Source organism: Suillus discolor, assembly GCF_016758755.1.
Source record: "Suillus discolor strain FC423 chromosome Unknown F5147scaffold_19, whole genome shotgun sequence".
In the NCBI taxonomy this organism is placed as follows: domain Eukaryota; kingdom Fungi; phylum Basidiomycota; class Agaricomycetes; order Boletales; family Suillaceae; genus Suillus; species Suillus discolor.
Genome location: NW_024541266.1, coordinates 136822 through 150910, shown reverse-complemented (window position 1 = coordinate 150910; position 14089 = coordinate 136822). Strand labels below are relative to the sequence as shown.

The 14089-nt window shown below is 48.4% G+C and overlaps 7 protein-coding genes across 7 annotated transcripts; 3 read left to right on the top strand and 4 right to left on the bottom strand.

The window, feature by feature from the left end:
• Positions 1-21: 21 nt before the first annotated feature.
• On the bottom strand, positions 22-2141 carry F5147DRAFT_687541 (uncharacterized protein). The gene is made up of 3 exons (XM_041436850.1): positions 2027-2141; positions 582-1964; positions 22-518 (listed from the first exon to the last, which is right to left on the bottom strand). Exons 2-3 carry the CDS (start codon positions 1813-1815, stop codon positions 136-138), a joined length of 1617 nt encoding a protein of 538 aa, XP_041294329.1. The 5' UTR covers positions 1816-1964; positions 2027-2141; the 3' UTR covers positions 22-135.
• A 666-nt stretch (positions 2142-2807) lies between these two features.
• F5147DRAFT_574161 (uncharacterized protein) lies at positions 2808-4578 on the top strand (the record flags this gene model as incomplete). Its single annotated transcript, XM_041431200.1, has 10 exons — positions 2808-2963; positions 3016-3184; positions 3232-3268; positions 3321-3517; positions 3570-3712; positions 3761-3801; positions 3865-4007; positions 4058-4212; positions 4267-4318; positions 4376-4578. The coding sequence occupies 10 exons, from the start codon at positions 2808-2810 to the stop codon at positions 4576-4578; spliced, it is 1296 nt and encodes a 431-aa protein (XP_041294328.1).
• An 805-nt stretch (positions 4579-5383) lies between these two features.
• Positions 5384-6073, bottom strand: F5147DRAFT_574307 (uncharacterized protein; the record flags this gene model as incomplete). The annotated part of the gene is made up of 1 exon (XM_041431212.1): positions 5384-6073. A coding segment is annotated over one exon (690 nt), but the record flags the coding sequence as incomplete, so codon positions are not given.
• Positions 6074-7000: 927 nt separating this feature from the next.
• F5147DRAFT_106196 (uncharacterized protein) lies at positions 7001-8542 on the bottom strand. Its single transcript, XM_041428050.1, has 4 exons — positions 8056-8542; positions 7467-7998; positions 7388-7415; positions 7001-7331 (listed from the first exon to the last, which is right to left on the bottom strand). The coding sequence occupies exons 1-4, from the start codon at positions 8328-8330 to the stop codon at positions 7171-7173; spliced, it is 996 nt and encodes a 331-aa protein (XP_041294326.1). The 5' UTR covers positions 8331-8542; the 3' UTR covers positions 7001-7170.
• A 487-nt stretch (positions 8543-9029) lies between these two features.
• On the bottom strand, positions 9030-10482 carry F5147DRAFT_574166 (ribosome biogenesis protein Sqt1; the record flags this gene model as incomplete). The annotated part of the gene is made up of 5 exons (XM_041431202.1): positions 9030-9269; positions 9318-9697; positions 9751-9825; positions 9873-9945; positions 9997-10482. 5 exons carry the CDS (start codon positions 10480-10482, stop codon positions 9030-9032), a joined length of 1254 nt encoding a protein of 417 aa, XP_041294325.1.
• Positions 10483-10722: 240 nt separating this feature from the next.
• F5147DRAFT_574073 (protein disulfide isomerase) lies at positions 10723-12336 on the top strand (the record flags this gene model as incomplete). Its single annotated transcript, XM_041431195.1, has 10 exons — positions 10723-10850; positions 10905-10919; positions 10976-11000; positions 11045-11177; positions 11231-11306; positions 11357-11535; positions 11588-11616; positions 11674-11886; positions 11936-12126; positions 12180-12336. The coding sequence occupies 10 exons, from the start codon at positions 10723-10725 to the stop codon at positions 12334-12336; spliced, it is 1146 nt and encodes a 381-aa protein (XP_041294324.1).
• A 292-nt stretch (positions 12337-12628) lies between these two features.
• On the top strand, positions 12629-13918 carry F5147DRAFT_106127 (Endonuclease/exonuclease/phosphatase). The gene has a single exon (XM_041428049.1). The coding sequence runs from the start codon at positions 12820-12822 to the stop codon at positions 13849-13851; it is 1032 nt and encodes a 343-aa protein (XP_041294323.1). The 5' UTR covers positions 12629-12819; the 3' UTR covers positions 13852-13918.
• Positions 13919-14089: the final 171 nt, after the last annotated feature.

Sequence of the window (14089 nt, the reverse complement as noted above, 5' to 3'; positions counted from 1 at the left end):
ACAAGTCTTCAATGCAAATTCAGGAGCGGCGCGTAGCGGTAGTTATATAGCATGAAGCCAGTGAATGCATAGCTCGAGGAACGGATTGAGCTACCACTGCATGCGATACACACTGAATCTCGTAAGTAAACCGTATTAAGACAGCGTTGGATCCTTCATCAGATGCCCCAACACCCCTCCCTCAATACTCGTCTCCCATAACTCCACTTTTGCCCGCTCGATCTCTCCAACAATCTGTCGGCGACGTTCCCTTGCGCGCTGGAGGATGTCTTCTTTATGAACCGCCTTGAAGCCGGCGCCCCGAGGAACGACAGGTGTTGATTTATGCGTGGATTGGACCGACGGCGCGCGAGATATTTGAGGGGAGACTGGCTGCGTCAATGATGAGAAATGAGATGGAGCAGTTTGAGGGTATGGCGTAAGTACCGCCGGCGAAATGTCTATGTGTGAAGGAGTAGGCGGAGGTACAGTAGGATTTGCAGCGAACTGCAACAACATTTTGGCGGCAGTCACTGAATCTACGTCATTCGCGTGGAACAGGTGAGCATATTTAGCCATCCAACTACCTTGAGACAATGCACCTTGGTCATTATATGCAGGTGGGGTGAGAGCCCCATCAGACGAATCGGTGGATGTGATTGGAGAATGAACGAGTGCTGGAACCGGAGAAAATGCATTGTATGTGACTGATGGTGGAACGGAAATAGCAAGAAGTGCAGGATCAATGGTGCTGTCAGGAATTATATGCTGAAAGGTATTGGTAGTTGTAGGTGATATAAGAGATGGTGACAATGTGCGCCTGGAGGGTTCAGAGGCACGCAAGGATGACTGCGAAGAAGGTGGTGGTACCTGATCGACATCAAGCGGAGATGGCTCAGAAGCAGCCTTGATCGACTCCACAAGCTGCGAAATTAAATGCCTCACACGCTCCCGCTCCCATGTAGCGTGATATGCCTCAGGGCCCTCACCTTCAGGAAATGGGTAGGGCACGTCCCACTCCACTGCACCAGCAGGGACGCTTGTGAGTTTGCGACGCTTCAGTGGGGGTGGAGCAGTCGTTGCTGGCTCACTGCATGGGTGCGAAGATGCACGATCATAAGTAGATGGTGGTTGTGTGGACGCAGCTAGAGAGTTGCCTAGGAGTTTCACGATGCTTGATAACACAGGATATATATTTTTCTGTCTGATGAGGGAAGTGATAGCATCTTCTCCATTGACTGAAGTGAGCTGATTAGGATCGACATGAGGCAGGCGCGTTGGATCAGATTCCTCAATAATGATAGGGTTAGAAGGCGTAGACCCGCGGACTGTTTGTTGTGGAAGGCTGATGGGTTTCACGTTTCCGACGAGGCCGGCTATGCCTAATAACGCTTCCTGGTTTCGCAAGAAATTAGAAGGTAATGGTTCATTTGGGCCAGGTAACGGTATAGGCGGAGGTGCAGGACGGGGCGTTGCTGCTTGCGATTTTGTCGCTTTCCGTTTTCCCATGGCCCTAGAAGAGGGGCGAGATGTCGAGAAAGGTACCGATGAAGCAACACGAGGCGATTGCGTCAGGTGCGCTTGTAAGGTATTTTGCACTAGCACCGCATGCGAGGGAGGCTCGCGAGTGCTAAAGCCGCCGAACGGCAATGCTAGTAGGTCGGCTGGTAGTTCAGAACATGACATATGGGAACCAGGAAGTGCAATGGCCCCCACATTTTGTGTTATGCCTGTGCCCCTCTCTTGGGCTGCTTGAGCAGGAAATGCCGGTGACCTACCTCTAACTGGAGATGGGGGCGGCGAGCCAAAGAGAGAGTCTTCGTCATCTTCATCCATGCTGCAACTTGCAGGCCGTGTGAGTTATTGAGTTATGGAATTTATGGAGAGTGACACCTTAACAAATTTCTGCTTTGTGAGTTTATCGATGTCGATGAATGTTGGATTACTCCAGATGACAGCAATCGAACACGATTTCAAAGTTATGACTAGATCGGAAACGCGATCCGGGTCAATGAAACAGAATTTCGAGTCAAAAAAGTTCGCTCACAAGCATGAGATCGGTTTTAAAGCAAAATAAACAAACAGTTAAGAAATGTCGAGCTCGCTGTCGAGACCGATGGTGACAACGTTAAAGTAGAATTGATCAGAGGTGCACTGGAAAGAATTTGGCGAGCATTGAGTCAAACATGACCAAACATAATAGGTGTATTTCGATCACGTGGGGCTTAAGTCCGGCTTTCAGAAATTTCAAGCTTCAAAGTTCTATCAGGCCTAAGTATATACTAGTAGTGGTCTTCCGTCTTCTTTCTCTCTGCAGCGTCTGCCTACGTCCTCGACAAGTGAACAGTAAGGTTGACTTAAAGAATTCCAGATATCTATTAAACGAATGTTTAACCTATAGACTTGAGAAAAAAGTTTACCTGCCAGTGATTTGAATGTGTGGCCTTCTCCGTCACATGGCAGACGCCTCGAGCTGCGGTTCTACTCGTCTCATGTTGTATAAATGATTCATACACTACGCCCCATGATTTGTGAAATGCAACACTTTGTTGTCGGGTCAACATAAAGCCCACCGGGCCGTCTTGTTCTTACCCCGTTAGTGTCTTGTGAGTCATCCCGTGTCCCTTACTACTCATCCTCCAAGTCCGATACGCTTAATTATAGCACGTAATATTCACCGAGGAAACTCCTTATATTTCCTTTGTTTCGTAAATGATCCACCTGATCATTCTATAAGCACGAACATCCTATATCACGGGAGGTATATAAGCCCGAGTCACTTCCTATTGTTCATTATTGCAGGTTTCTAGTACATTCCCCGCAGCAACATGCAGAACACTACATGGCCAGAGCGATTTGTTGACTTGAAGCGCCAGATAGTCGAGGCTACGCCCGACTATGAGAAGCGTCTCACAGAATCTTGGAAGGATCTCCTCGGAGAGCTCGACAAGCGTACCGCCGACATTGCGCAAACTGGCCCGGATGTGAGCGCCCACCTTGTCTCCTTGATTTTATACAACCTGACCACGTGCATAGTATATCCCCCAAGTCCGGTATGAGGACCTTGATAAGCTCTCTGCCGAGGAAGTCGATATCATTCGGCGCAAAGGCACCGTCGTTATCAAGGATGTTGTCGATGATAGTGAAGCCCGAGCTTGGAAGACTGCCCTTGATGACTTCGTCAAAGCTAATCCCCATGTTCAAGGTATCGAGTAAATATTCTGGACAATACGTTATTGATGCGGCAAACAGGATTCCCTGAGCAAGACAAGCAATTCTTCATGCTGTAGTAAGCACGTTTTTTCCAATCATTTTGAAAGATGTTCCGATCACTCTATTAGCTGGACGCGTCCACAAGTGCAAGCCCGCGCACACCCAAATGTCCTCAAAGCTTCCGCGTGGCTAAACAAGCAGTATCATGTTAAGTCAGGCAAGCCACTCGAGGGCGTTGACCTCGATGTTCCCCTTGTGTATGCCGACCGATTCCGTATTCGCCATCCTGGACCAGGATGGAATAATTTCCCCCCTCATGTCGATGGTGCGTTCTGCCACACAAAATTGAATCATCGAAATAGCTGAGCATACGCAAGGTGGTGCAATTGAGCGCTGGGAGGATGAAAGCTTCCGTAAATGCTTCGCTGATATTCTCAGTGGTAACTGGCGCGCGCACGACCCATATGAACTCGAGGGTCGTCTGGATGCCCGGAGCTCGTTGTATGGTAGACCGGGACAAGTAGGTATTCCCTCTGTCCTTTTAGCTACCTAATCTTTGTTATTTTAGGCGACTATATTCAGGTCTTACCAAGGTTGGTTGGCAATGAGGTTTGTATTCCACGAAATTTTGGTCCCATTCACACAGCAGACCTGACATGGTCGTAATTCCAGTGAGGCTGCTCCAACACAGGGAACGCTCCGGGTATTCCCTGATCTTGTCCTCTCAAACGCATACACTATTCTCCGCCCATTCTTCCGCCCCACCGTCCCGCCCGACTCGGAGGATATCCTCAAGCCAGAGAATTGGGTATTTGGTATGTCTACTTATTTGAACAGCATTAGCTCAAGCTGACTTCATCGGAAGACATCTCAACCCCTGATTTCCCTGGTATCTTAATCCATCCAACCGGATTCTCTGGTCCGCGCCCGACGCCAGAAGTGCACCCGCACCTCAGGCTTGAGAAGACAATGACGTCCGTGCCGAAGGTTAACCCGGGAGATATGGTGTTCTGGCACTGCGTATGTTTCCATTGCCTTATATTCCAATATTTCTCATGCGAGCGCAATCCACAGGATGTTGTACACTCCGTCGAGGAAGAGCACACCGGTCAAGAAGATTCGGCAGGTACGTTCTGCATTTCTTGGTTTAAGGATCACACCAATGCAAATCGTTGTTGTTCAGTTATGTACATCGGCGCGGTGCCACAGACACCCATGAACACCGAGTATGTGAAGAAACAAGCAGAGACGTTCCTCGCGGGCATCAATCCCCCCGACTTTGTCAAGGACAAGCCGAACACCACATACGTTGGCTTAGGCGCCGACACGGATGTGAAGGAGCATATTGCGCGAGTTGCGATGGGATTACCAATTCAAGTTGCATGAACATGACTGAAATAGATATTTTTTGTAAGATTGTTACTGAGACGAGTTCAATACATCTAATTAAGAGCCTCGGTCCTGACCGTACAAGGTATAATTTACAGACATAACAAATCAAAATTTGGCTAAACTTAAGCGAGTCGAGGGCTGGCGCCGACACTGTTACGATACATACATACTGTAAAATACATGAAAACGCCAGTCTATTCAAAGCAATCAGGGCAGCCTCTCTCTCGAACTGCGCCTAGCATTAAGAGTCCATTCATCGCAATCGACGTTCACAACCACCTCCCTAAAGAGCTGCTCCTGATCGGTCGTGAAATTACTGCATAGCATGAGCCGGAGGTCTTGTATGCGAAGTTTATGATCATGTGTGATTCACATTGCCAAGATGTCTCGAAGATCTTTAAGTTCGTCATCGTGGAGCATCATATCTTGAAGCTCCAGAACACGGAGCGAGGGATATGTTACATTTGACGACCTTTTAATCCGGAGCGCAGCGGTTATGCCCCAAATGAAGCCTGTAAACCCCTCAAAATGAATGAATTCGAGTTCCCCAGAAAAGAAGGCCCGATGGCTTGGGTGGGTGATGGTCCGCCACATATCGAGTACGATGTCTGGCTGACGTACATCAGGTAGGTCAAAGAAGAATCGTATCGACAGTCGTATATCATCATCGTCAGCATTCTTGATTGCCCTCGACGTGCTGAATTGGACAGCCATATGCCTGTCATTGACATTGGTGGCACGCAACGACCATAAGACAGGACCGGATCCACCAGGGTGCTTATAAATGGCCGAAAATAGATCAGAGAAGGTTTTGGGCCCTTGTATTGAAAGGAGACGAAATCTTGACGTCGACGGGAAGGGCTAGATGTGCGAAGACAGGCACAGCAGTTCGGAGCGAGGTGGCACATAGATGTATACTTTTCAACTGAGGGAGTGGCACCTTATCGAACAGCATTCTTTCGTTGCATTTTGTTGAGTCAAGCACAAGTAGCTCCAAGGCAGGCATACATCGCAGAGCTGGAAGAAGGTCCTGCAAGCGCGTTCCTGTCATATTTAGAGAGCGAAGCCCGCCAAAAATACACGATGACCAGCTGCGATCACAATAGTCAACCATGACGTCCCGAAGTAGGGGTGCTTGTCCTTGGAAGATGGGGGCTGATATGGGTCCCATTGGAAGGCCATCTCTAGCCCGGAATTTGAACGTTTTAAGCATCGGTGCAGGCTGAGATGATAACAGATCCATAACGTGACCGACATCACATGACCATGAAGCAAATTCGAGGTATTCGATCCGAGGTAGATGTAACAAAACTTTCTCCAAGCAATCATCTAGTGGCATCGGAATGGTGTATGTGACAACCAAAGGAGTTTCCTTCGACCTCTCAAGCATGAGGTCTAGCCAAAAAGCAGAAGGAGTGCTAATGTATCTCCAAAGAGTCGAGCACTCGAGAGCCACATTGCGCCAGTGTCTACAGACGTGTGTAAGTGTTAGGCAAAAGCGCAGTAGTCACAATAGATCACCAACGTTGTAACAAGAGCGCATAATGTAAAACAGGAAAATGACGAACCACAGAAAGACAAAATTTAGCGGTACATTGTTCTGTCAGCAGACTCAGTCAGGACCCAGTGTGTCCTTTCCCCCGCTCTGAAATCTAAGTAGCATTATACCATCATTATTCTGGGACAATGATAAGTTGGCAGCACACCTTGGCCTATTCTCGCCTTCTGGTCCATTGAGCAGTGGACACTGTTGCATTTCGACGCACAACGAAGCTCTAGTCCTTCCTCAGGTGATGCTGCGGCAAAGGATACGCTGTCGCTACTTTCATGCGACAACTTTCTGGCTTTATTCGCAGCGGGTGACGCCGAAAGCACCCTCAGAACTGAACGTCTTGAAATCGTAGTATGTATCATCTAGAGATTGCATATTGAGGCCTGAGGGTCCGAGGATCATCGATCATCACTCTGCGCCTTGTGATGGAACACGGATTCAGATCTGCAAAGGTTACACAATCAGCGCATGCTCACGGTTTGGCCAACAGTTATAAACTTGTAATTCAACAAAATTTCAAAGACCTCTGATTCAGAAAGCGCCAAAAAGTGCCGAGGGTAGTACCACTTTGACTCGCCCGCCGGTCAGCACGGTGCGGCCTTTGTCATCTGAAAATTTGGAGTCCCCAGGACTTGTTCGATGCAATACATATTTAGTGGGAACTCACGCTTGGCGGCCACTGGGTATGCATTGAGTGCATGGTGGGACGAGTGATAAAAATCATGCAAATACAAGGGTGTACTTGAGTATCACCGTGACCACCAGCTGGGTCAATGTCTGCAACGATCATAAATCCATAGAAATACAAGAACTCCCATTTGGTTAGTTGCAAGAAAGGAAGAATGTAAGTAAGAGGTGACAGAGAAACCGCCCCAATGCGTAGCAATACAGCATCACGCGGGCGCCAGTAGTCTACAACAGAGAGATGCAGAACAGGACAACCCAAAAGCAAGAAATACAATGACATGTTTGCGTAAAGAATCGTAACGTAAATCACTTTGCTGATCGATGATCCATAGCAAGGTGAAGAAATTCTACCAAGACTGATTGGCATTTAATGGTGCAGGCCAGTCGGGCAAGTTCGACAGCGCAGCGTTGCAAGATTCGCGCACGCGTCGCTTGCTCACAGCATCTCCTGACTGTCTATATGAGGAGTGAACCTCTTTCAGCTGAAATGCAGAGGCCGCGACGGTATCTGTAGAAAGTGCATGATGAATACTGGCAAAACTCGCAGTAGAGTACAGAGATTACCATGATACGAGTTAGCTTCTTTCACAATCTGGAGGAATGGGTAAGTCAAGTGCAAATCATTCGATGAGGAAGCAATTACCTGTTGCCATTTCTGAAATTCGCTGCCATATGCCTGATAACCAGATGGTGGACCGAACAAACCCGGTGCACCGTTCCCGCCCAGCTGCTGTACTACCCTTTCCGCCTCTTGCTTGCGTGTAAGCCAGGCTGCGCTGAGCGCATCACAAGCGTTAAACATCTGCTTCCACGTGTACGGATCCCAAGCCTCCAGTTCAGCTTTATGTTGGCGAATATAATCCCGAGGGTGCATCGCACCACCAGGATTGTGACTTGCAAGGCTAGTTGGCTGGGAACTGGACCTGTTATGTGAAGGAGTGGGGTGGGGTGTGTATGGATCAAACTCAGAGAGGTAACTCGGGGTTTGTTGCTGAGGCTGGTAGCCACCTTGGTAACCTCCGTATTGCTGTTGCTGCTGCTGCTGAGCATACTGGTTCTGGTACCCGTTTGGATATTGTTGATAAGGCTGTTGGAAGTCTACTTGGGACACTAGCTGTTGTCCAAAATGACCAGACGGCTGAAAAGGCAGGCCAGTCGATTGTGGGCCAAGTTGTCTGGTGAAACGTGAAAGTAAGTCTGCAGTTAATGTAGGCTATGTACGATTGACATACCCCGAACTATAAGACGTAGACGCATACTGATTCCGTTGGTATTGCTGTGGCTGGTTATAGGGTGTCTGTCCTTGAAACTGCGGATATTGTTGCTGTTGTTGTTGTTGGAAATAGGGCTGTTGCTGATTACCGGTGTCGTAAGACTGGTAGCCCATCTGCGGCGGCGACTGTGGAAGGGTCGATGCAGAAATATCGGGGAAACGGGCATGTGCAGGGGCAGCCTGAGCATCACTCAAGAACGGATTGTTGCTTTCAGCTTGGAATCCGTTATACATGTCCGTCGATCAAAATAAACACCAAGACTCCCAGACACGTTAAATGGTGTATATAGTGGTACGAGTAAGAGGATCGAGGACAAGATAATATATATCGATGTTTTGATTGTTTATATCGTGGGTACCGCTGCGTGTGTGTGGTCACCGGCTGCGGTGACTACGTATATATTGGTTGCACGTTGTTGTATCTACTTTTCGGTTACTTTCTGCCGCTGTAGCAAATAATTACTATTACTATCTGGAAAATCACTAGTACTCTGTAGGTAAGTGTAAGTAGTGCTGAAACGTGTAGCGCTTCGGATCACATTATCATTATAATGGAACCGCTTGAGGGACGAGTCCTCCTTCAATGATAACATTCCATGATCGATACCATTTAGAAAGTGTACTATCGAGCGAACTCTCGGTGATGTACGATCTTGTGAATGCACACACCTGTATATAAGTGGCCATCCAACTTAATTCCTTGTTACTCCTCTCTGTTTCCTCGATCGGAAGTAGGGCAATCATTGGAGGATACTAACCAACTGCATGAGAGTCGTCTGCTTGCAGTACTGCAGGGTATGACTCGAGCCACATGCTCTCGAACAATCTATAATTCCAACTGGACAGTACAAGGGTATTTTTCTTGTGACATGCCAGGAATGACAACTGGCATAGCGACCTAACACAGTGGCAGGTTCTTCAAAATGTGAGCCTCTATCCCGACTCGTCGACCTCCGTAGTAAAGACTAGGCAAGCCGAATCATCCCCACCGCTAACAACCACGGAACCTTGGAGTCCCAGAGACGCGCTGAGTATAGGGCCATGGTGTCCGGTGTGCTCCTTGACTAATGCGCCAGTGCGAGCATCCCACGTGCGGAGCGTGTTGTCTGCGGATGCTGTCACTATCAAGTGACTTTTTGGTGCTGGGTGAGTTAACAATGACGTTACTGCGTCCTTGTAGAACGTCAGCACAGTAACCTTCCAATACAAACATTAGTTTACCTGATGCTCGAGAGTTGCACGGAGTCTCATTGTGGTGAGGTCCCATACACACGCTTTCCCATCCGTCCCCCCAGTGACCACAACACCAGGGCTGCTTCCCGTTCCAGTGAGATCGACAAATTGCACAGCTTCAACGCTCTCCCCCTCAGTGTGTCCTCCAAGGGCACCGACGACCTCACCCTTACTGAGACTGACTACACGCACACTCCCGGACGTTCCACCGACAACTGCGAGTGTAGAAGAAGCATTTATTGCAAGAGATGTAATGTTCTCAAGATCAAAACGGGCGTCTTGTGGTGAGAGTTTGAACAACGGAGTTGGTGATCGCGGATCCCAATACATGAGAGTTCCGTCCTCAGAGGCGGTTACTATACGCTTGCCTGACGAACAAAAAGTTAATGATATTTTTTGGGCTCCAGTACTTCGGACTTACCGTCAGGCGTAAACTCTCCACATTGAACTGGACCACTGTGTCCGGCGAATACCTGCATAGTATTCCCCGATGGTACTGTTAACGTGAGTATGTCAGGGAGGGCTAGTATACCATTGACATACATTGCCACAGCCAAACCGTAGAATCGTTGGAACCTGCGAGTAAAATTGTTCCGCGAGGATGCCAGCGTAGCCACTGAATTTGAATTATCGGAATATAGTCCAAGGAGTCCACTGATACACTTACAATCACTTCATCTGGACCCTGGAGTTCAGTCAAGAACTCCCAATTTCTGAAGTCGGTTGTACCAACTCTTCTCCATATCCTCACCTTCCCATCCATTCCACCAGTGGCAACCATCTGACCGTCGCTGCTGAAAGACGCGCTGCATACGCTATCCGTGTGTCCAGTAAGTTTTACGATAACTTCTCCGTCCGTTATATCCCATATGTATCCAAGATCATCTTCACCCCCGGAGACTGCAAGCGGTTCCGTAGGATGACATGATATAGCAAACACAGAGCCATTGTGAGTGGTAAAGTGCTGCAGCGAGTTGTCCTTTACATCAGAATTTCCGGATGGAAGATCGCCAACCCCATCTTCTGCTTCATCATCTTCGTCCATAAGATGATCACCATCATTGGGAACCTCTGCAAGGACATCGCCCGAGTCGATGAACACGTCCCCTTCTTCATCTGAACCGTACTCCACTATTTCCTGGGCTGTATTCATCGATAGTATCAGAGTGATATGGTCGGTGTTGTTTTAGAGAAGCCCTGTTATATGCTTGCAGCTGCTGAGAAATCTCGCGCTGAGTCAAGCTACACCGAAAAGTGATAACGAGAAGATGATTAATATTGACTGTCCTTCTAAGCCGCTGACTAATAATAAGGCACATCTATTGATGCTTACTTGGACTTCAAGCTCCACGTCGTCTCTCAGTATTCTTCCATTAATTATCCAACTACCATCATGAAGCTGTCACTGTCGCTTCTTTTTGCGGGACTGTTGGCTAGCGTCAGTGCCTCTAATGTTGTCGAACTCAACCCGGACAATTTTGACAGCGAAATTGGTAAGGGGAAGCCTGGTTTGGTTGAATTGTGAGCTCGCCGTGGTATTTGCTAAAAGCTCTTCTCCTGAACTTCTACTTTCAGCTTTGCCCCTTGGTGGTACGTTGTGTTCTGCACTCTCATGTGAACCCTAGTTGACGAACACCTCGCGGTAGTGGTCACTGCAAGGCATGTATCCCTGTAATAACACGAGAGTAAAACACTTAAGCCTACGCTTACTCTAGAACCTCGCTCCTATATACGAGCAACTTGGAGATGCCTTTGCGCACGCAAAGAGCAAAGTTATCGTTGCCAAAGTCGATGCTGATGGTGCGGGTAAACCTTTGGGACAGAAATACGGTGTCACTGGGTACCCTAGTGAGTTCCAATATGAAATTTCTACGAATACTATACTCAATATTTGAATGTAGCTTTGAAGTGGTTTGACGAGAAAGGGAACATCGAGCCTTACGAAGGCGGCCGAGACCTTGACGCACTTGCTTCTTTGTGAGCTCACGACATTTATATGCCCTCCCCGTGTTAATGTATTCTTTCAGCATCACTGCGAAATCTGGTGTGAAATCGAATATCAAGCCCCCACCGCCCCCTGAAACCTTGATCCTTGATGTCCACAGCTTTGATGATATCGCCTTGGATGAGACAAAAGACGTTCTTGTCACGTTTACTGCGCCATGGTGCGGGCATTGCAAGAACCTCAAGCCAATTTATGAACAAGGTAAGCGTCAGTTTTTATTTCTCTGATAATTTCCCTAATGCCTGCACACAAGTTGCGATTGACTTCAAAGCAGAGGGCAATGTGTGTAGTGCTCGGTGATCTATTTACTGTTTCAGCTAATTAGTATACTTTTTGCAGTGTGTTGTTGCCAACTTTGACGCGGATGCACAACCGAACAAGGAGATTGCTGGTCGCTACGGAGTGTCATCTTACCCTACCATCAAGTTCTTCCCTCGTGGCGGAAAGGAAGTCGAGGCTTATGAAGGCCCTCGCACCGAACAAGCATTCGTTGCTTTCCTCAACGAGCGCTGCGGAACTTATCGCGCCGTTGGTGGTGGTCTCAACGATGAGGTGGGTCACGTGCAAACCGGTAACTAAACCCTCTCCTGACATAGTGCAGGCTGGCCGTATCGCGGAACTCGATACCCTTGCCCAGAAGTTCCTGGGCGCTGCCGGTGACGCTCGTGATTATATTCACAAGGAGGCTTTGGCGCTTTCCGAGTCACTCGGCGAGACGGCAAAATACTATATCCGTGTGATGGAGAAAGTTGTAAACGACCAGGAATCCTATATCGAGAAGGAGTCTAAGCGGTAAGCAATTGTATGCGTTTAACTGATCATGGACCGATATATCTCTTTATCAGTCTCGCGTCTATCCTGACCAAGCGCACGATGTCACCTGCCAAGCTCGATGAGATCAAAACGAAGGCCAACATTCTGAGCGCATTCGTGGCCAAAAAGTTAGAGGAGGCAGAGGAGAAGGTTGAGAGTGTTATCGGCAGAGCGACGGCTGAGCTTTGATGTCGCACGCTTATCTGCTTTGTGCACGGATCTACACACTTGTTAATCCGGATGTCATGACGGTACTATCTATCATCCGAGCTTCAAAGCTTCATGCTTGTCGATCGGCCTCTAGAAACCCAGGTTTCGGTGATTTCCACCACGCAATCAATGACATTTAAAGATAATATTCACTTTTGGACCTATCGTAATTTGTAGACGCTGGCAAACAACTAAAACAGGACTCGGATTAATTTCTTGAGGGCACGTTGCACTTGACGTCGGAAAAAAAGAAGGCCTCGAGGAGCCTCGAGGACTGATATGCAACCGATCACAATGGACTGCGTGACTACTTATTTCTTGAATTCGAAACTGGATGGGCCCCATCTGCTGACCACCTTAACCTGAGTGGAACATCATCACGACATTTCTTGCACGCTGTAGCGCATCGTCACCTTGACCAGACTCAATCAGCCATCCATCCGTCTCATAACTCCATCGACGATGTCTGATATCGATGAATCGTTCATACCTTCCCCGCCCTCCGATTTCTATGAAACGGAGCCAGATGAAGCTCCTCCCCTGCAAGTAAGAGTGCGCGTGCGGCATGAGGCAGATGCCCAAATACCGCTCCGCGCAGTGCGTTATTCATCTCGCAAAAAGCGTTGGGCTCAGACTTCCAACTGCGCCAGAGGCGTCAGGGAGCCCCTACCATCTACTGTCCGCCTCGTGACATGGAACCTCGACTTTGCAGCTCCCGATAGGATGAAACGGCTCCTTGCTGCCCTCTCTTACATCCAGCAACACGTTCTTGACTGCAGGACCACTAATGAACGGCCTGAACCATGCTGCATCCTATTGCAGGAAATACACGAGTCAGTTTTCGCACAGATTCTCAATGCCGAATGGGTGCGACGCTGTTTCATAGTTGTGCCCGCTAGCGTGGACAAGTGGCCAGACCAAGCAAAGTATGGAAATGTCACACTAGTCTCCCGCACAATTCCCGTGGTCAATGTCTTCACCATCGCATTCAGCAACTCTAAGATGAAACGCAATGCCATATTCGTTGATATTAAACTGAGCGTCCCAGCTCACGAAGACGAACCTCGCCTATCAGGGGGCATCATTACCCTGCGCGTTGCAAACACGCATCTTGAATCGTTGCTAGAAGGAGCCGCGGCACGGCCCAGGCAATTGAAACTCGTCGCAGCTGCATTGCGTGGGAGGGGAATATCCGGGGGCATTGTCGCAGGGGATATGAATGCTATCAGCCCTACTGATGAGACGATCGTGGATGCAGCCGGGCTGTATGACGCCTGGGAAGGTGATGAGGAGGAGGAAGGCTTCACCTGGGGATACCAGACTCATGAACAATTACCACCTGGAAGGTTAGACAAGGTGCTCACTACCAGTCAAGAGGGTTTCATTGTGGACCAGCCAGAGAGAATAGGGATTGGTGAGGTGATTGGGAGGGGCAAATGGGTGAGCGACCACTATGGACTGGTAACACGCGTGCACATTATGCGGGAAGATTGAAGAGATAACGAAAGAACCAGCTGGTGAGACTTGACGGGGTGCAATGTCATGACCAAAACACTGACGCGCTATACTTAAAGAACTGCGGAAGTACCATCAATCGGGCCTGGCCCTATCTGATGTATTTTTACGCTATCAATGACATCCCGAATAACGATTCAACGAGCGTCCAGTGTTGAACGAAAATTCAAAACTGATTCTACTAGTAGCCATGAGTGACTTGCGACAGAAATTGGGT

Coding starts and splice junctions, on each gene's coding strand:
- F5147DRAFT_687541 (XM_041436850.1), bottom strand. CDS start 1,815: ATGGATGAAGATGACGAAGACTCTCTCTTTGGCTCGCCGCCCCCATCT. Junction 519..581: donor ACCTGCATATAATGACCAAG/GTGCATTGTCTC, acceptor CGAATGACGTAG/ATTCAGTGACTGCCGCCAAA.
- F5147DRAFT_106196 (XM_041428050.1), bottom strand. CDS start 8,330: ATGTATAACGGATTCCAAGCTGAAAGCAACAATCCGTTCTTGAGTGAT. Junction 7,999..8,055: donor TCTACGTCTTATAGTTCGGG/GTATGTCAATCG, acceptor ACGTTTCACCAG/ACAACTTGGCCCACAATCGA. Junction 7,416..7,466: donor AATTTCAGAAATGGCAACAG/GTAATTGCTTCC, acceptor CCATTCCTCCAG/ATTGTGAAAGAAGCTAACTC.
- F5147DRAFT_106127 (XM_041428049.1), top strand. CDS start 12,820: ATGTCTGATATCGATGAATCGTTCATACCTTCCCCGCCCTCCGATTTC.